We start from the raw sequence: 20746 nt of genomic DNA, 5'->3' as shown, positions 1-20746 counted from the left end.
GAGAGAGTGGTGGACAATAAGATTAGGTACTTCCAGTGTTATCTGTGCTGGCAGTAGTTGAATGGAGCATGCTAAATAAAGGGGAAGAGAGTAGGAGAGAATGGGGAAGCAAGTTGAATGATAATGAAAAGAAATTACTAATGCTGCATTCAGTGGGCAGAACCGTCCTGAGGACTGAACAGAGCAGAGGTCTTGCTGGAGAAAACCTGCAGGTGATCCTGTGATTACACATTTGTTGTGAGGCAGGCATGTGCTGGGGCCAAATTAGTGCAGCATAGTTTCTGTGCAGCAATTTCCAAAGTTTTGTATGCCCAGCGTCACTCATCTCTGAGTGCAGAGGGGTTTTTTTCCAGTTTGGGACTAATCCTTATGCAGGTAGAAGGCTGTGGATCATTGGCACTTGGCACCCCCTGATTCTCAGCACAATATGAGTCTCTGTGTGAGCTGAAGAGCTCGCAGCAGCGGTGGGGTGTTATTCTCCGGCACCAGGCACTGCTGGGGGACCTTTTTGATTGCCTGCCATGCCAGTAGGTTCCCAATGTCCATCTGACAGAATGTGGATTTTAAGGCTGTGAAAATGGAGTTCTCCAGTCTCTTTGCCCTTTGTTGTCCCCAGCTTTGGCATCTGATGTGCCCTTCATCCTGTTTTTCTGCGTCTCCGTCTTCCCCCCATCCTGGCCCGTCTCTGCTTTCCTCTCCTCCCTCTTCATTCAAGTTGGAAAATTCCTTCTCCTCCTCCTCCACATGGTCTGACTTCCAGCAGGAACACAGAGAGTGCTGGAAAGTTTCCCTGCCATTAGTCCTGATGTGCCTGGTGACATAGCAATCCCTCACCTCTCAGAGGAATGATCAGAGGAAAAATGAATCCTTAGCTACCTCTGCTCTGTTTTGGGGCAGAGCTGCCTTGGGCTGGGATGTGCTCAATGAAGGACTCTTAATTTCTCATAAAGGCTATAGGCAAGCAGTACTTTCAGAGACTTCTAACTTAGCAAAGCATTTTCATAATCAGGAGAAAGACTTTTCCTTGTCCTCTAGAGCATTCATTTGCTAATCTTTATCACCTTCTTTGTAAGGGGTGGTTCTCATGCCAACAAAATTATCACATGAATTTGCTAGTAGTGTCAAAATACACTTTTTCCAAAATACCTCTCTTGATTCCTTTTTCCCTAAAAACCTTTTAAAAAATGAAAAACAAGGCATCCAGCATGGAAAAATTAGTTGAGGCTTAGGACAGCAAGGTCAAACCTTTCATAGAAAATGTTAAATGTGCCTGTAGGCAGGATAGGTGCATGGAAGCTGTGGGAAACATCCAGCATGCAGGAGCTATCAACATGTGCTATCTATGCTGGCAGTCACAGCAGAGGGGGGGATTACTGTGAGCAGGGTCATGGGGGATGATCCATTCTTTTGGTTTGGCAACCTAAGTGAAAAATCTGGGAAAGAAGATCAGACTGAGCCCAATCTTTAAATATTTTCAGTTTTTCCTGCTGAAACAAAAGCCTTAAAGAGACCAAAAGCTGAAATAAAAGCCTTTTATGTTGAATGAAACCAGAAATAAGAAAGTTTTCTTCAATAAAAGCAGAAAAAACATCTAGTTTTGCAGAATAGGGTTGGAGGTGTTAGAAATTAGCTTTCTCTCATCAATATTTAAGGGATACAATTCTCGCCTAGGATATGAGAAACTCATACTTTATTTCTTTCCTTTAATTTGAACCTCTATTTCTACTTCTTTGCTTTATGGGCACCACAACTATAGGGTATTTTGGTTCTTCCTCAGCTCTTCCAATTGGAGTTGTTCCACATCATATAAAACACTGAATTAGTCACAGAGACAGAGTGCACAAGAGAATGACTTTGTTCCGGTAGACTCAGGACATTCCCCTGGAAATGAGCACATCTGGTTCTTCTCTCTGCTAGACCACATGTTAAATCATTTATGCACATTGGCATAATGGCAGCAACAGAGGTTCAAAGCAACATTTGAAAGAGTACTCTGATGCTCAAGATGCTCACTTGTAAGTGGTAGCTATGGGTCATGTCCTCTCTTGAAGACCTAGGATTGATTTTTGGTCTCCCCACACTTGAATAGATGTGTTAGTTCTAGCGTGGTGAGTTTAAGGACAACACCCACAAGCTGGTTTGAGTTGTGTACAACTGCAGCCTGCTCTTCTCCAAAGCAGTTTTATGTGTCTACTCATGAAATTATTTTTCAGAATCTTTTGAGTGGCTTCTCCCAAATTCTTGACCAGCTCTTAGAAAACTAAGCTAGCAGTTTTCCAGTAAGTTTATTGTGTGCCCCAAACACTCCCCAAAATCTTACTGCATTATCCCGTTATGTTCTTCTCCCTCACAGCTGAATGAGACACTGGGAGACACTTAGTCTGGAGTAGAAATGCACCGTTAGAACATGATAATCCTCCCAATGTCAACTCTCCTGCAGCATGTTCTCTAGTACATTGTCCAGGCTAGTTTTGGATGAGTCAGGTTCTTTCATCCTTCTTAATCTGACTGTCTATCCTGCCACCTAATACCCCTCCCTTGCCACTCAAACTACATTTTGGCTACTTTGTGTAGGTTTTCTTCCACCCACTTAGTGCATTCCTTGAAATGCTTGTTCTTCCTTCGCTTTTTCTCTCTGAAAGAATTGGATTTGCCTGTTGTCTTGGCTCCCCTTGCCAGCCCTTTCCCCAGCTGAGCCAAATTTTATGTATTGAATCAAAGAAGCCTTGTCTGCATGATAGATCTCATCAGTCTGAGCTCTAAGGAGCTCAGGTCCTTGGGATCAGCCTTGTGGCTGAGAATGTCATGAAAAGATCCCACAAGGTCAAAATCTTTCAGTGTCATCCTATACTTCCTCTTCTGGGATTGTAACATCATGGTGTGAAGCAATAGGGTCCCTGAGGCATCTGTGACTGGATGTTTCTCTTTTACAAGGAGGGGTTGTGAATCTCCTGGAAGAGCAGCAGTAGGTTTTCCCATCAGAGGTGTTTGTTGCAATACTGGTACCTTTGAGGCTGTGGTGAGAGCTGTGATGGATTCAAGCAGCAAGGTGGCCTTTTCAGACAGTGTCAGGGCTGGGCTGACAGAACAATGATGTGACAAGGCCTCTGCCCTGAATCGGTTGCAGCATGAGCAAAGCAACTCAAAGAAGGCCAAGTCAAGGAGAGAGCAGAGAGGTGGGCTGGAGAGTGCCTGTGGCACCACACATGGCCATCAGGGGATTTTATTGGTGGAAATTTCAGTGGGGAGGGCTGAACACTTTAACTTAACTTTCTGCTGTGCTAACAACAAGAATTAAGCTGAAACATTTTCAGGGCAAAGGACTCCTAAAAGTTGCTGGATATTTGCCGATGTAACAGATGATTTGACTTAGGCGACAACTGTTCCACCTCTTCCAGGTATAGCACCCAATACATGAACAGTTTCTTACAAGGGTTGGTGTGGTGTACATAGAGGTTTATTGCGATGTGTCCTCACCGTCTCTGGCTGGACATACAGGCCAGCTCTGTACTAAGTCCAGAACTAATAAAACATGGTTTCCTTTCTTTGACAAACCTGCTAGAAAAGCAACTTGCAGTGTTTTATGCAAACAGAGCACTAGGGCAAAGTGTGTGATTGTTTGGTTTTTTCCCTAGGTAAGCAAGAAAATTGAGTATTATCAGTGAAAGCCTCTGCTTCAGTGTAGCTAGGCCATTTGCTTGTGTCTTGCCCTGGGCAAAGCAGGTTTTGTTAAGTTGGGCAGAGGTGCAGCTTGATTCCTAGCTCAGCCTCTGAGAGTCTTCCTTGATCAAAGTCTTGCCAGCTGTGCCAGGCATTCAATGTTGGTGTGACCTCTGTCCCCAGTAGCCTTTCCTGAGCTGAGAATTTGAATCCCTTACCCCTGTAGTGAGAGATGGGGTGTTAACTGTGGGGTGGTACCTGTAAGCTGACTATAAAGTCTTTAATGTTTTACTAAGTACCAGCTGCTTTCAAAGTCAGCCAAACTCATCTGGAGCTCTGTATCTTGTGTACACTTTTAGATTTCATCCGTTTTCATATGCCTGCAGCTGAGTACCTGTAACAAGTAGTGAAACAGATTTCTCAGCCAGATGTGTGTCTGAAAGCTTCAACACAGAAAGCTTCAACACAAACTCCTTCAGGTGACCCATAGGTGAGCCCTGTGGATAAGAAGTAAATTTCAGCAAGCTCAGGTGAGACTTGCCACGAGAGGGAGACAGAATGTGTTCCCTGAGCACATCCACCTGAATGAGACAGCCTAGCCTCGTGTTCTGAACGTGTCTGGACACTTGCAGCTGTTAGTGAAGTGGTGAGAACCCAAACTTTGTACCTCAGTTTTGTGGTAGATCCCTGTGATAGAAAACAGGGACTTATCTTCTGGCTAGTCGTCATCTTCTGAGCATCTGTAGCATGACTCAGTGCCACAAAACACAGAGCAAATGGAATCCAGATCTGCTGGCAATGGTTTAGCACGTGTCCAGGCCTCTCTAGGTCAGGGAGATCCTGGTGCGAGCAGGACTGTGCAGCACCCAAAGAGTTGTTTCAGATACCCACAGCTGGCTGGCAGGGCTATTCACTGTTCATACTGCAAACAGCCATTGCATAGGCTGTGCTGCACCCTGTGACCAGCTTAGACAGGCTGAGTGTTTGCACAGGGCTGTGAAAACACAGTGCTGCGAGCACTGAGCTGCTGTGGCACCCAGGACACCTGCTCAGGACTGCTCCTTTGCTTCCTTAGCACCAGCCGAGAGATTTCATGGGAGAAGAGGCTTGTTCAGTGCACATGGCATGGCTTCATTTGCCCTCCAGATTGTGTCGGCTTTTCCCATGGCTGCAGCACAACAGTGGGGCTCTGTTTTCCTTTGGGAAGGAAATAAGCTGCTTCATCATTGTGATCTCTGTGTAGTGTCCTGTTGATAAGATCAGTCAACAGCATCAGAGGAAAACTCAGATTCAGTTCTGAAGTATAAAGTGAGTGAGGCCTATTTGTTTAATTTGAGCTTCTAAGGTTTAAATCCCAGAGGAAATTAAATTAGGTGCCTAGAGCAATGGCAGTCTGTCATGTTTATTTGCTGGGAATGTCACCTTTAATATCATGCACATACAATGTGTGTGTGTTAATGTAATGGGGTATCATACTGTGCAGGAGCAGGCATGCTACAAGAACTGGAAATGTGAAATATTGTGAGTCAGGGGCGCTGAGATAGGATTGGATTTATTTTCAGCCTTCTCCGTAAGACTCACTCACCAGCACGAAGGTGGTTTAGCTGATTGCAGGTGGGGATGGCAGCCTGATCTATGTGTGAGTACAGGCATTAATGCTCTTGGGCCGTTTTGATTGGGCTACTCCTAATAGGAGAAGTCTTGTCTAGACGCGAATCCAGGATGACAATACTTCTTACTTCCAAGCCCTCTTAAGAAGTTGGTGTCCTGCTGGCACATGCCTTCCCCCTGCCTGCTCAGGAGAGCCTCAAGAGTGCCAGTTTCCTGTGCTGTGGGATGTGGCTGCTTGTTACACCTGCACTTTGGAGTCTCTCTTCTTCGCTAGTAAGGAAGGCAGATCTCCCCAGCAGTGTGGGGTAGTAGGATTTGGGGTGGGGTTTTTTTCTGACTTGGACTGTTAAGGACAGGCTCTGAGACACACACTGTATGTGTGAATGTCACTGCAGAAGTTTGTCATTGCAGCCTGTGATTCCTGCCCTCCACCAAAGTTAACTGTCCATGCAGGGCTTGCAGAAGGCACTGTGATCTTTCCTCACGTGCTGCATGAGCAGGCTGCCATTGCTTTGAGCCCCAAAATACAGCTGGAGCTGTCATCTCGGCTCCACTTGTCAGACCTTTCAGGGAGCCAGTTTAGCTCAGTAGCTCAGTGGAATTTGTGCTTTTTTTCAGCTGGATTATCAAAATTCACTGAGAGAGGGCAGTGAGCTGTAAAGGGGCTCAGCCATCTTAAGGCATCACACCCCAGTTTCAGTGCTAGACACAGTGCTCCGTGTAGGTTTGTCCCTAGCCAAGACCTGACCTATCCTCTCCTTCATTCTCTCCACCCTTTGCTGTTTACCTCTGCATACCCTGTCTTGTTTTCCTACAGCCTCAGAGCAGCTGGCTGCCTTGCACACGTGGCTCCCATTTCTCTCCTGCCTGTGGCACCTTGGGAGCGCCCAGGGGTCTTCCTGCTGCGCTTGTCTTCTAGTGTCCCTGCCAAAGCTGCAGCTCCTCATTCCTGCTCTCTCACCCATCCCAACCTCTGGCATTTTTGTTCATCCGTGGATGGCTGAATATTCATTTCCTCCTGGCCTGATTGCTGTGAATACCAATTCCTCCTCCTTTTTCCGGCTGTTCTGTAGATTTTGATGTCTGCCAAATTGTTTTCATTCCCTCACCCCACTGCAGACTGCACCTCCGCAGAAAGTGATCCGCTCGGTGCAGAGCCCCAGCTCCCCACCCAGCCCTTCCTCCTGAGCTGAGTGATCAGGTTGCCCTCCTGCCTCCAACAGGGACAGACTTTTCCCTCCTCCTGCAAACAGTCAGCAAATGAGTGTCTCCAGTTCAACAGGCAGAAGAGTTGCAGGGCCCTGCAAGGAGACTGCAGCAGTTTGCAGTGGCACTGTGTGTTTCAGTGCAATGTTCCTCTGCTTGCCAGCCTGCAGAGTGGTGCCAGGTTGCAGAGTCCTGTCCAAAGCAGCAAGCTGCTGGCTCCAACCTGAAGCAGTGTTTTTTTCAGGCTCGAGGTATGATCAGAAAGGTCTGATAAAGGTGCCTGCATTCATGCTGAGCAGCTTGGTCATACACTCTGCCTGCTGCAGGTTGAAGCTAAGTGAAGAGGGGAATGTAGTGGAGAGGGGAAATTGTGGTTCTGTCATCCCCCAGGAAATCTGTATGTAGTGGCAGCAGTGTGGCAGTGTTGAGGGGAGGGGACAGCAGACACCTTGGATTTGGTGGTTTTTTGATCTCTTATCTTGCCCAACAAAAGAAGAAAGGGAGACCAGAGTCTTCCTTTTCTCTTTCTGTCCAATAGTCCTGCTTATGTGTTTCCAAAATGGAGCCCAAAGGCTTCTACTTGCCCTTGGCATCCTGGCACTCACTTGCTCTCCCCTGGTGTTACTGGCCCTAAGCAGCCAGTGGGCATGGAAGGTAGGCTTCCTGCAGGGCAGTGGGACAGCCCGGCTGCCCCTCTTCCAGATGTGAGGTGGAGAGCGGTGCTAAAACAGTCCCTTCTCTGGAGCACAGGGCTTATGGCTGGGAAGAACAGGAAGAAGGGAAGAAAGGGGGCATGGGAATGGTGGGCTCTTCTGGACGGAAAGTAATGCCAGACTAGAAGAAAGGGTGGACCAGAGGAAGGAAAGGAGGAGCAAGGGGAAAGAAACAAACCTGTAGGCTAAAAGGGGAATAATAATCCACTGGATACTGTTGCAACCTAACTCCCAGGAATGCTGTTCCAAGGCCCCCTCACTGCGTGGGGATGTTTGCCTGGTCCTGCACTGCCGTCTCTGCTCCTGTGCCAAGCCAGCTGTCCTGCCTGCAGCTCTGGCCTTTGCGGCTGTTGTGAAGAGGGCAGGATGTGTTTGCTTTTGCCTATCACATATTTTTTTAAAGAGGGTGGGAGTTCCTCCTCTTGAATTCCTGGGGCTGATTTCCCCCGTGATGTCTCTGGTTTCTGTGACTTGGGGTACTCCACAGAGCTGGGGTTGTGGTCCTCATCCAGGACTTTTGACTTGACAGCAGCTGTTTTCTTGGACTGCTTCAGGCTTTGCCAGCCTGCCTCTGAGCTAAGCCAAAAGCTTTCCCAGCACAGGCATGCAGGATGGGCATGTGCCATCACAACATGGGGGTGCCTCGCGTGGGCACCTCTGGGAGCACTTCCCATACCCAGCATCTGGTTCATGTGAATAATGGGCTGTACTGGGGTCAGGCCCTTCCCCATGCCCAGAGCACCAGCTCTGTATGGGTCTCTGGCTCTTCCTATGCTGCTGTTTCCTTATTAAACTGTGAGCTTGACTTCAGTGGACCAGATGAAAGTGGCTGTCTCCCACTGTCTCTCCAGCAGTTGTTATCTTGACCCTCTTTCCTCCTTCCCCACTCTTTCTGTCTAAAGCTGAGCCTCTAATTTTAGACCGAGGGAGATAGTTGAGGGTCAGAAAAGATTGCTGTATAATTTCAACATTTTTTCGGTATTTGGGGTGGAAGACAAAGTTAGGAGCTCTTTGCCCTCAAACCTTTGTATTGCGGTAGAGGACATAGGAGAAGGAGTCAGTTGGTACTGTTAGCTCTGCGCAGAAATCATGGTGTTCCTTCAGTTAACTAAAACTAAGAGTGTAAAGGTGTAAAATACTCTGTTTCCTTTGCAGATCCTATTGACTGAAGAGTTCGTAGAGAGAATGCTGGAAGATTTAGAAGACCTGAATTCTCCAGAGGAAGTAAGGCTGCATCATTCCTGTATCTTCCATGTACTGTTCCAGAGAGCTCAGCCCATCCTGCAGCTTGTCTTTGATCCTCCCCTCAGCCTGCAGGCTGCAGCCCTGCCCCATCCATAGACTTGAGGCCATGCTGAGCCTTCACATCTGCTGTGAACCACCGAGGCACTGAGAGAAGGGATTGCAAGAAATACAAGATAGGGATAGGTATTAAGGGAGACTCTGCGTTTTGATTTCCACCAGAATCTTTTGCAGCATGGTATCTGAACACACCAAATGAAAGCAGTGCAGCCCCTGGGCCAGGTGGCAGGGTTTCCTCCATGCCGTACATAGATACTGGTCGCACTAGCAGCTCCTAGCACATCACCTTCCCTGCTTTCAGAAAGGCTGAAAATGGTGGCAGCACATTTACTTTTGAATAATCTGTTGTATGGACCTCCTTTAGTGGGTTTGGTAAGCAGGCAGGGCTGTTTCACATCTGCTACTTGGCCTTCACCTGCTGGCCCTGCATGGTGTGTGAAGGACCATCACCAGTCTGGAAGCATTACAGCAACAGCCAGGGGGGCTTTATAAAAGCTGGTACTAAACTTCCCACTGCCATGTGGTCTCTTCCTGGGGAACATTTAACACCCCGTCTCCCATGCATGCCATATAAATATTCTGCTTGACTTCAAAGATCAGTGGCAGAAATGACATGTAATATTTTTAATCCCATTTTTTACAGCTCCCTGCAGACTCTAAAGAAACTTTCCTTGGCTAGTAGAGCAGCCCTCCCATCCCTTGCTCTGTTCCCCTCCCCCCAGGAAAATCTCAGGGCTCTAATTGTTTAATCCAGAGTTGACTTAATGCCAGGGTGTTCTTCACTGTGTGAGTGAGGGGAGCACGCTGCTGGCTGTGCAGTGACTTTCAGGCCAGCTTTTATCCAGTTAAACCTAATCCAAAGCTCATTTTTGCTAGTGACATGGAAGCCCAGGAGCACTTTGGATTGAAGGCCCTTCAGTGAAGGCTTTGTACAGCTCATGTTCCTTTGCTGCCCGTTGAGGCAAAGAGCATGGCGGCTCCTGGCACAGGGACGAGGTATTTGGTTCCCACTCACTGTGACTTTGCTGAATTAAAAAGTGAAAAACAAACAAATGCAAAGGATGACTTCTCCAAGAGGATTGCTTTGGAACCACTGCTGTTTATAAAAAGGAAAATACTTGAGATGAAATGTGACCTTTCAGCATCCAGATTCCTCCAAGGATTTGTAACTTGCAGGATCTGGGTTGGGCCAACTGAAAGCATTCCTTAGCAGCCCTGACTGTTACTGATGATGTTCATGTGGTAGAATGAAGCACTGTGAGGAATCTTTGCTGCATAAAGAGCCACCTGTGTTAAGTGAAATTAAGTGAAATAATCTGTCTGAGTATCTTTAGCCTGTTTTTCACATGTCCTAGACAGCGACTTAGAATTCCCTGGGCTGTGCAGAGCCAGTAGATTACATGGTGCAAGCTATAGGCAGGGCTTGAGTTTATAAAAAAAAAACACTTAAATGGGACTTGAGCTGTTTGTTTCCTAGAGGATAATGAACAGGAGGTTGTGGTAGCCTCTATCCTGGAGAATCCTCCTGCTGTGCCCCCAGGTCATGGATCAGACCATGAACCACCAGCACACCAAGGTCAATAGATACCAACTGCAGGTTACCCTCATGGGCAGCTGCAAAAGCAGCAAGGTCAGGAGCAAATTCATGTTAGAGACACCCTTGCTGTGGAGCAGGCAGCTGGAGGGGATCTGATTTAGCCTCACACTGAGCCTGTGTTGATGTCCATCACAAACAAGGTGCTTACAGGAAGAAAGACAAGTAATTGGATAAAGACTGATGATTTCCAGGTCGCTGTCCCCTTGTACCAGCTCTCTTATTCAAACAGCCCCTGGGAAGCCTACAGTGCTGCTGGCCTGGTTCTGAGGACTGTCCTAGGAGAGGACCACTGTATCCATAACCATTCTGAATTAGCCACCTCTAGGGCAGATTGTCACTGGTGGTGTTGGGTCCCCATGAGATTCCTCCCTGGGAGTCCCATCAGGGTGTCAGGGAGTATCACAGGGCAAAGCAGTGCTACACTGGGTGCAGTACAGTTTTAAAAACAAAATGAGCCTGCAAACAGGCTTCCAGAGCTATTGCCCCATGTGTTTTGGGTCCTCAGGTTGACCACTAAGATTGCATGAAATGCCTATGCAGAACTGTTTGTCATTCAGCTGTGGATGGGGCAGATTTGTTGCCTAAGAGATTCCACCCCACACCTTCACCCCCACCCCAGAGCTGTGTTTGAGAGACCTGTTTGAATGCTTGGGCACTGGTCATGTGGTTGTGAGAAGGGTTGGTGGTAAGGCTCCTTGCAGCTCTCTCCCTGCATGGTTGTGTTTGGGTTGATGGGGGCGTGACTTCCTAGCCTAAGGAAGGGCATCAGGATGGGACCAGTCGACTTGCCTTGCTTGGGAAACATTGGCCACAGACAGTACTGTGTAAACCAGACTGGGGCAAAAAAATCTCTTCTGTGTGCTTCAACAAATGTTTGCAAAACAGCCTGAGCAGCCGAGTGCCTGTGTGAGCACAAGGCATTGTACAGCTCTGTGAGGCCTTTGTGCCAGAGGTGGGAAGGACTGGAGCAGGAATGCTGTGCAGGCACATTAGTTCTCCCCAGCCAGAGGAGCACAGTTTGCCTGTCACCCAGCAGAGCTCTGATGGCTCACCTCCATTCCACCCTGAAGGAGCAGGGATTTGAAAGTTGCCCTAAGACTCCCTTTAAAGCAGATGCGGGCTCCAGGTGCTGGGCTGGGTGAGAGAGGCACATGGTTAGATAAGAGAGAAGACAATTCTGCTGCAGATCTGAGAGGGTGGGAAGTGAAAATGGTAATGGGGGCAGAAACCCTCCAAAATTCATCTGATGAAATAAACAGCACTTGGGCTGAAAGCTCAGAACTTTACTTTGGCAGCTGAGACAGGCCACATTATCTAATGTCCACTGCTGTCCAAAACACACTGATGGGGAAATGTTTTCTTAGTGGCCTCTTGTTTTAAAAAATAATAATAACATGGGGCTGCCTGCCTTTGCAACAATTCTGTTTTTTCTGTGCAGATTGCAGTGATATGCATTAACTGGTTCTCTTTACTGTCTTACAGTTTAAACTTCCAAAGGAGTACAGCTGGCCTGAAAAGAAACTGAAAGTTTCCATCTTGCCAGATGCCGTGTTCGACAACCCACTGCATTAGAGCTGAATTACACTATTCTAACAACTGGGAGAGCCAAGTTACTGTCCATTACCCAGTGACTCACAGGATAATTAATGCAGTAAAAACTCTGCCTGCAAATAAAAAGAGTTTGCTGCACAACCACTGCAAACAGAAGAGGAGCTACTCAGCACCAGCCCAGACCGAACTGAGCCCTTTCCTTTATCCTTCCCAAGGCTGAACTCTCTGGGAACAGCCTGCGTATGTGTGAGTGCGAGTGAGAAATATTTAACTATGAAAATTAGTAGTAAGAATCCTTTCTCTCCTAGCTGCAGAACTCCCCTCTGCCTTAGCCCAGGGTGTAGACGCTCTGCACGCCTGTATTTACACATACATTTCTGCCAGGTGCGAGCCTATAATCCATGGATTAAATGTTCTTTACGTGACTCTGGAGTCCTTTTGTTAGCCAAACTTTTACTGACTGCAGAACTGTTCTTCCATGTGGTATTTTTTTTTTCTTTTTAGAAACGGAATGGTATTTCCCCTGTTTAAAGGAGGCCAAAAGCTCACATGCTTGAAGCTGAACAGATTTAAAGATGAACTTTCTAGTTCAGTCAAGAAAAACAAATCCAGATCCTCCCTGCCCTCAAATTAGGCATGTTTTAAGTGTTGGTCTTGGTGCTATTAGCTATGGTATCACTGCAAACAGAGGCAACTTTATTCTCATGCATCCTGTCCTTGTGCCTGAACCCCAGGGAAGGTCGCAACCTCTGGTTTTGCACAAGCAGGAGGAAGAAAGCTACCGGGGCGGGGGAGATCTCCTGTTTACAGTGTGTTTATCTTTAAAGAGATACTGTCAAGTATTTTTTCCTTGCTATTGTACAGAATTTGAGAAGCTAGAAAGGATCATTTGTTTACAGGGACAACTTCAGCAGCTCTGCAGGATCAGGGGGCTGCTTGAAAGCATATGAAGTGGAGATCTCTGCTGCCCTTGCACGCAGAGAGAAGACTCAGCCTCAGTGAAGCCAACTATTCTCCCTGTTCCAGCAGGGTTGTGCCCTAGCGCAGCTCAATTTTCCCCTCTAGCCTCGCTGTGGTGGCTCTTGTTGCTGACCTTCCTCCTTTCAGATGGGTTTGAACTGTAAAGCATCGAAACCAGTTTGAAAAGACGTTCTCTCTAGATCCCTGTGGCTTCCTCCTTGAGGCAAAATGTGTGCAGAGGAGCCGGTCTCTGCAGTGCCAGGTTGTGTCTCTGCATCAGCTGCTGGCCCTGTGGATACGCTGCAGCAAACCACCGCAGGCTTTACCCCCTGCTGCTGCTGCAGGTTGTTTCTGATGCATATTCCCCAGCCTTCCTCTGCTCATTGTCTTTTGGTGACAACTCTTCACTCCTTGTCAGGGGAGGTGCAGTTTTCCTTCCACCCCTTTCTGCCTAAAAGATAACTGGTGGTTTATGCGCAGTTGTTGTGTGATCCTAATAGAAGTATAACAAAAGCTTTTAACACTTAACTCCCCTGATCAAACAGCAAAGTCCAGGAGGCCTCACACTACCCTGGGGTTGGTTTTCTGTTTGTTTTCTGATTTAATTTCTTCCCAGCACATTCAGCTTTGATGTTTTCTGCATATATTTGAGGCTGGTTAATGTTGGTCAAGAAGCAGAGCTAGGAGCCACAAAGCTTTCCTTGGACTTGCTACAGAATTCCTCTGTGGCCTCAGGCAAGTCACTCAATGTCTCTCTATGCAGAGAGGGTGACTATTGACTAGAGGGCTGTAGGACCTACTGAAGCATGCCAGGGTTTGCAGGGGAGGGCGTGCTTTGTGTACAAAGTAGTATTTGTATTATTATAATTGTTTTTATATTATAATTTAAGGCAGGCCAAATGCAGGGTCCAACACTGCTCTGCAGAACCTTCCTTTCTGCAAAGCTATGAAAGCAATTTACATGTAAATGAGTTTGTCATTTTGTCTGAACTCAGAGGATCATCCTAAAATCCTGCTGTGAAAGAACAAACTTTCAGATATCTGCATGTACCAGCCAGAGTGATTTCTGTGCTGTGGCAGGCTGCATTCATCCATGGGATCTCTTGGCCAGTTTTCATTGTCCTGGTTAGCACTAAGCATCCCTTCTGCACTGTAGGTGTATGTGCAAGGGTCAGTGTTGGTGAGAAAGTGGCATGAAAACCCACCAGTCCAGCTTCAAAAACAACATGCCCAAGTGTCCCACAAGATAATAGGCAAACAGATAATTGTGGCAATGGGGAAAAGGCAAGGGCAGTAACTACAATTTTGTCCCAAAGCCATCCAACAGTAGCCCATGGATGCTCTTGTACAAGTTTGCTGGGGGCGCCGCAGCAGAGCTGGCCTGTTGCCATGATGCTGGCTACTCTTCCTTTTTTCCAGATGCTAGCTCTCATTAAAGGAGCTTAAAATCCACATCTTGGAGAAGAAGGGACATTTGGAAGGTCAGTTGTTGCTATTCCTGCAGAGATCAGCACGGGGCAGAGAGAAGTCCATCAGACCCACTCTGGGCTCTGACACACATCTGGAAAGCTCGGGACCTCCTGCCCTATGAACCCTTTGAGCCTTCACGGCAGGGAACTGGTGCTGTATGCAAGGAAAGCACCTCCTCCCAGCTGGCTTGTGCTCCAGTTCTGCCTTTCTCATGCAAGTGTTTTCCTCACCGTATTTACTCTCATCAGACACTCTGGGCTGGGTTTCCATTGACTTCAGAGGGAGCACACTGAATGCATGTGATAATCCACCCAGTATCCTTGTGTGTGTGTGTATTTTTGTTCCATGTCATGTATTTATATATAGTTCTGTGTATTTGAGTTATGAACAGGTGGCATGCCAGAAATCTCTATTTCTGAGATACTTTCTCACAGATCTTTGCTGGTAGCCAGATAAGAATTGAGGGAGGAAGGCTTGAAGGGAAGGAAGTGAAATCTTCCTATTTAGGTAAGGGGGAAATATTAGACAAATAATTGCTAAAATAGAATTCTGTGTCTTATTGTTAGAGCAACTACGAGAACCTGGTAAAAGTCAGCCCTTAAGCTCCCTGGTAGTGCCACTGCCTCTCAGCAACTTATCTAAGAGTAAGAAAGTTGCAGTTTTCAATATCCTGAAAAGCTGGGCACCCACAGGACATCCCCTCACGATTCACATCAAGTTTGTGAACATTCACATCAACCATACCAAGGGCTTACTCATTGGCAAGTAAATGAGATGTGAAGTTTAGGTATTTTCATCATGGGGCAAGAGGACATGTCTGTGTGTGAAAGAAACAGAAAAGAAACCTTTATATTTTAGTGAGCAAGTAGTTTGAAAGAGGGAAGTCATCAGTATTAATGAATGCGATGGTGTTTTTCTAGCTCAAACTTGCTGAGATGGTAGGACCACTTGTACTGATTTTTTCTAGATTGTGTAGAAGGCCTGAAGCAGGTTTTGTGTGGAACCAAAACCTGTGGGGCTTGTGTTGGCTAAAGACAGTGACTTGGATGGAAATGAAAGCAGTTTAGAAGCAGTGAGTATAGGATTTCTCTCTCCTGGAGAAATCTGGTGATGCAGGTCAATTCAGATATTTGGAAAGCTGAAGAGCCTTGAAAATCCAACATGTGACAGCAATTCTGAAACAGGAGAAGTCTTAAAAGCCAGGGCTACTCTCTCTCTCACTCAATTTCTGATTAAAAACAGGGCAAGGAATGTATAATTTCAGTACTAAAGTATGTAGGGTGTGATCTGAGCAGAGCAGTCAGTCTTGTAGCTGCTGTGACCATATTTTCAGTGGCTTAGATAGGTAGTGCCTGCTACGTCTAATTCTTTGAGGACAGTGTATCTTGGTTTTACTCTATGTGGAATTGCCAACAGTGATTTGAAATTATATTCTGAAGCTCTTCACTTCAAATATTCAGTTGCTCTTGGATGGCTTTTGAAATTACACCATCAGGTCATCAAATGGTCTTGGGAGAAGTGAGGGTTGTGTTGTTTTTCATCTGGGACCTGTAGAAATACTTTTTTAAAAACCCAAACCACTTGAAAGCATTGCTTGGCTCTTCCCTCCTCCTAGGTTGGCATCCAGAGTCCGTGTCCTGCTTTTCCAGCTTGTATCTGGCCAGAGCAAGGCAGCATCACATCAGGTGCGGAGAAAAGCTTCAGGCCAGAGGAAACCCTTAGACCCGTGTGTCCAGTTTTCCTCTAGGCCAGAGCATGGCCCTGTATCTTCTGGTTCCACTGTATCAAGTGTTGGGCTTCAGCCCCTGCTCCATCTCAGCCAGGTGAGGAGGGGTTCCAGCACCAGGGAAGCCCTTCTGCCTCCCAGGGACTGGGTGACTGCCTTCCTGTGAGGGAACACATTGTGCCTTAATTCTTCCTGTGAGTGAAGCTGCAAGGCAAATTGTTGAGCAACCAAGAATTCCTTTCTGTGCATCTGTCCCTATTGATAAATGCCAGCCTGCACAGCAGCCAGACTGTATCCAAAGCAATCTCAAAATCCATGTTTGCCTATGGGATTCACCTCTTAAGATTTTAAAGCTGGGTTTAAGTCTCTCAACCTAACAAGCTCTGTTTCAACCTACTATTTTTATAACATTATTTTCTGTTGTGCAGTGTCTGCTTGTTCTCTTTTCTTTTAAAAAAACCCATCCCTTGTGTTTGACATGAGTCCAAAATTTCAAATGGAGAATAGGCCTGAGGTGGCAAATGTGTCTTAAATGTGGTCCCATATCAACTTGTCTCTCAGGCAGTGAACCTGTCGTGTATTGTGCCTCACCACCTCATTTCTGCCATGGTTCTGTTACCCCTAAAGTCACTGACATAAAATCATCCTAAGTTCACCGATGCCATTTCTAGTCTGCTGTGAAGGGGCTGTCCCATCTCTTTCCCTCGCTGGAAGACCACAGCATCGTTCACCGTTTGCCTCGTGGAGTCCCGATGCAGGAGAGGATTGTCAGCCAGGAAGGGCTGCACATGGCAGACGCGGCTGGCCAGGGCCTGGTTGTTTTAAACTGTCCTGATGCTATGCCTGCCCTCTTTAAAAAGAGGAAGATAGAGAGAAAAAAACCCAACCTCAAAAGCCAGAGGAAAATTTCCTGCCGATTGTCGTGTTTTGCAAACACTGTTCTTTTCTCTTGCCCTCTCCCTCCACTCCCAATGAGGCTGGAGATGAAAATGGCTCCTTTGTTCCTTTCCCTGGGGCCCAACTGCAGCAAAAGTGCAGCTCTCTCCAGTGCAGGAGGGATGAGGGTGGGAGGGACCGAGCTGTCACCGTGTGCGGTAGGTCCTACATAAACACAGCTTGTTGACAATGCCCCGAGCAGGATGGAAGCAGGAGGATTCTGTGGTGCTGGTGATGAGGCTCCTGTGCTGTTCTTCCTACAGAACCAAGCGGGATGCAAAACCCTCAGGGGCTGAGGAAGGGGAGGTGGGTTTGGGTGGCCATGTTGTCCTGGTAGAGACTGATCACGGGCTGGGCGTCTCTGGGCTTTTGGCTTTCCCCAAAGTGGGAATTTCAGCCCCATGGAAGCAGGCAGCATCCCACTAGGGGCTTGTAGGGATGCCCTGGCCCCCACACTGGGATGCTCCTTGTACCCATCCAGCCCTTTAGTCCTGATACTCTGAGTTTGGCCATGGTCATTCTCCAAACCCAATTTACTCTTTCAAAACCCTTCTCTTGTCCAGCCCAGGCTGGACACACTAACTTCTCCCTTTTTTTAAGCAGACTGAGGTTTTGCCTCTTGCTGGGGAAGCTACTTGTTTTATGTGCTGAATGGGAGCAAAAGCAAGGTTCCCAGGGCAGGGGACACATGGGTGACTGGGACCACAGCAAACCCTGACTGCTGGGGTTGTCCTTGCAGCCCTGAGATGAATTTTTCAGTACTTCAGCCATGTGTGTGTGTGTGTGTGTGTGTGTGTGTGTTCGTGTGTGTGGTCTGCAGGCGTGGGGGTCGTGTGGATGGAGGAGCCCCAGGACACTCCCAGCGGGGCTGGAAGGAGCCTGTGTTTCTGTGGCCGGTGTACCAGTACCTTGTAGATGGCCTTTCTTTCCCTCTCCCCTCTTCCTTTTTTTTATAAAAGACAAAAAACAAACGGAAAGCTAAACTAGCAGAGGTTTTTAAATATTTTATATTAGTTTCTAATGTAAATTCTTACATTGTTATTTCAGTGCTGGGTGTGTTTCGCCTGCACGTGACTTTTTGTAATATTTTTGTGAATCACTAAACGTTTTTTTTTCTTCCGTGTATTCTAAGTGCATTAAAGGTATTTGCAGAATTGTCAGTGTCCTTCTCTGCGGGCAACATGGTGGGACCAACTGTCTCCTGCTCAGCTCTGTGACTCCTTTGGCAGTTCCTTCTCCTCATTGACACCTTCTTCCCTGCTCTCAGGGAAGCAGGGTCTCTTGCCCAGACCTCTGGAGTACAAGTGTGGGAAGGAAAGGGATTTTTTTTCCCCTAAAAACTCAGCAAAACGACTGGTCCCAGGACCTGCTAGGTTCAGCATCTTCTATAAGCATCTCTGCTGTCAAAACCCCTTGAGTCAAGGCAGCCTGAGTGCCCTGACAGCCAGGGTTTTCCGTGTTCTTTGGACAAGCTGGAATGGGGAGTGCTTGCACGTGGCTCCAAGCATGCAGCCAGTTGGCCGAGGGATGGCAACCTCGTCCACCAGCACAGGAAGGAGGGAGCTGGGGTGAGTGTCAGGTCAGGTCCATGTTCCTGTCCTCTGCCAAGTGCCTCCTGGCTTCAGTGGGATTTGTGGGGGTGTGGATGTGTGCACAGAGACTGAGTATGTTGGAGAAGAGACACAGCAAACACTTACGAAAAAATATTACTGAGCTAATGTTGCAATGATTTCCCAGTAACACAGAACGATTTTGCAGTAATCTTTTTACACTCCTCAGTAATAAATGCCTTTAAGGCCAGAGAGAAAGGCTGGAATATCTGGGTAGGGGAGGAAGGGAGATCACAGTGCTCAGAGGAAGGATGACAGGGAAAGGAAAGGATGCATGGAGAGCCAAAATCCAGCTTCAGGCAGGTTTTGCACTTGCTCTTTGCAGGTGTTATCTCAGCCCACCCTGCATCAAAAGGGGAGCAATCAGCAGAAAGCGTTTCTGCAAGGATTTCTTTTCCTTTGAAGTTTGGTGTGAAAGCCATCCTTTTTTCCTAAGACCTCTCCCACAGCTGCATCCAGACACAAACTGCCCCAGCCCCAATGCAAAGCAGCGCGATCTCCAAGCTCTGCCAGTGCACAACAGCCCCTGCTGGACATGACAAAGAGAACATCATTGCATCTTGGCCAAGTTTCACCATCTCACTTCGGCAAATCTTGATGGTCAGCTGGGTTCTCCAGCGAGGGAGATTTACCCAGACAGGGCCTTAGGACGAGAGAGGCCACACACAACTGGTTTTTTGGCCCAAGACCCCCTCACACCTCTTGCCTGCCCAGTTTTCAAAGCCTATACAAGCACAGGGCCACCCCTTTAGGACATCTCAGCAAGGACAGCAGAGCCAGAACCAGCAAGGGACCCCACGTAGTGCTGGGAACTCATTGCCAGCCACTTGGTTAATTTAATTAATGAATCAAACAATCCACTTCTGCCTTTCCTGTGGCGGCCAGGCAGTACCCCCTTCACAACAGTGCATCCCAGCTGTTTCCTCTGTTGGGCCCCAAATCCGGAGGGGACTTGGAGCTGTGGCACAGTGGGGTGTCCCTCTCCTTCTGGCACCCTTCCCCCGAAGGCCCACCACAGGCACAGCAGTGCCCAGCCCAGGCAGCCTCCCTGCTCTGCCTCCACCCCAGCCAAAAGCACCTTCGGGCAGTGAATTTAATTAAGGTTTCTGAAAAGCAGTGTCTGGGAGCCCCTCCTGGATCTGCGGCTCTGAACTTCATTAGGAGCGGTTTGTTGCTAATAATGCCGGCAGCTTCTCTAATTAATAATGGAAGGGCTGTGAGCAGATGCCAAGCCAGGAGAGGGAAGGGATTTGTTTGTTTATTTCGCTCCTCTCTTGGTTTTATTTCTGGAGTGAGGAGAGAGGGCTGGGGCTCATTTCCCATCTGAGAAGTGAATGGCGGTGCCTGGGAACCTCAGTGGGAAAAAGGGTGCACCTGTGAAGCTGAAGAGAGAGATGGAATGCGGTGGGAGATGGGCCCCCATGGGTGGAACAAGGGAGCATCCTCCACAGCAAGGGGCTCCTACTCCCGTGGTGCTCCCTGCCCCCCCAGGATAGAGCCAACACCTAGGAACAGTTCTGACCCCCAACCCCCTCACAAATCATCACCCCCACAGCATGTTCCTTCCCACGGCATGTCCCCTACCCCATGGCAGGATGGTGCAGACATGGGAAGGAGGTGTTCTCCATTCTTCAGCCCCCTAGACCACAAGGATGGGTCATACAAAACCCAGAAATGTGGGCTCACAGATCAGCACACCAGGTCCCTTTGGATTTTTCTTTTTCACCTCCTTTTCCCTCATTTCTCTCCTGCTTACTGTCTCTCCCAGCTAATGTTTGTGGCACAGCTGGCCACAGCAGCACCTCGGTGCAGAGGAAAACTCCCAACACAACCCAGTGCATAGGACCCAACATGTTAATGCCCTGTATTCCTGGGGGCCCTGTGGCCAAGCCATGACTGGAGAGGGTCCCAGAGCAGCCAAGCTTAGCCAGATCCTGCTGCCTCCCTCTGGCACAGGACAAGCACCTCCAGCCCCACAGCCAAGCTTTGGAGACACAAGGGAGCCAGCAGGCATCCTCGTCCTGTTGCTTGTCACAGCCTCAGGTCTGGCACAGGAAACCAGGACCTGGCAGGAGTGGGAGGGGACTGCAGAGAAGCCCCCTGCATGCCCCAGTTCCTTGTCTGGGCACCCATGCTATGCCCAAAAGCTCCAGCTTCTCCAAACACCTTTTGGAGCAACTGTTCCTGCTGTCAGGCAGGGTTTGCACTGGGGAAAAAGATGGCCTTACCTTGTCCTGTCACCTCATCGCTCACAAGAACTGAAAGCTGTGTTTGGACAGGCCATGTCAGCTCAGGCACAGTGGCCTCAGTGCAGGCTTTGTGTCCCCTCTGTCCCCTCCATGCCCCACCCCTCACCTGCCACAGGGAAGCACTGCCTGCAGCCTCATTTCAGGCAGCAGCCAAT

The 20746-nt window shown here is 48.0% G+C and overlaps 1 protein-coding gene across 3 annotated transcripts in view; it reads left to right on the top strand.

Annotated features, from left to right (window-relative positions):
* SUFU (SUFU negative regulator of hedgehog signaling) overlaps positions 1-17886 on the top strand; it is an 89162-nt gene extending 71276 nt beyond the window's left edge. For all 3 annotated transcript variants that reach the window (XM_066323663.1, XM_066323662.1, XM_066323664.1), the window contains 2 exons: positions 8346-8414; positions 11572-17886. In XM_066323663.1, coding sequence (XP_066179760.1) covers positions 8346-8414; positions 11572-11661 — 159 coding nt within the window. In that variant the 3' untranslated portion in view covers positions 11662-17886. The remainder of the gene's footprint in view (positions 1-8345; positions 8415-11571) is intronic.
* Positions 17887-20746: the final 2860 nt, after the last annotated feature.

Source organism: Sylvia atricapilla, chromosome 8, assembly GCF_009819655.1.
Source record: "Sylvia atricapilla isolate bSylAtr1 chromosome 8, bSylAtr1.pri, whole genome shotgun sequence".
Classification (NCBI taxonomy): domain Eukaryota; kingdom Metazoa; phylum Chordata; class Aves; order Passeriformes; family Sylviidae; genus Sylvia; species Sylvia atricapilla.
The sequence above is the reverse complement of the archived record's forward strand: the minus strand, read 5'-3'. Positions and strand labels throughout refer to the sequence as shown.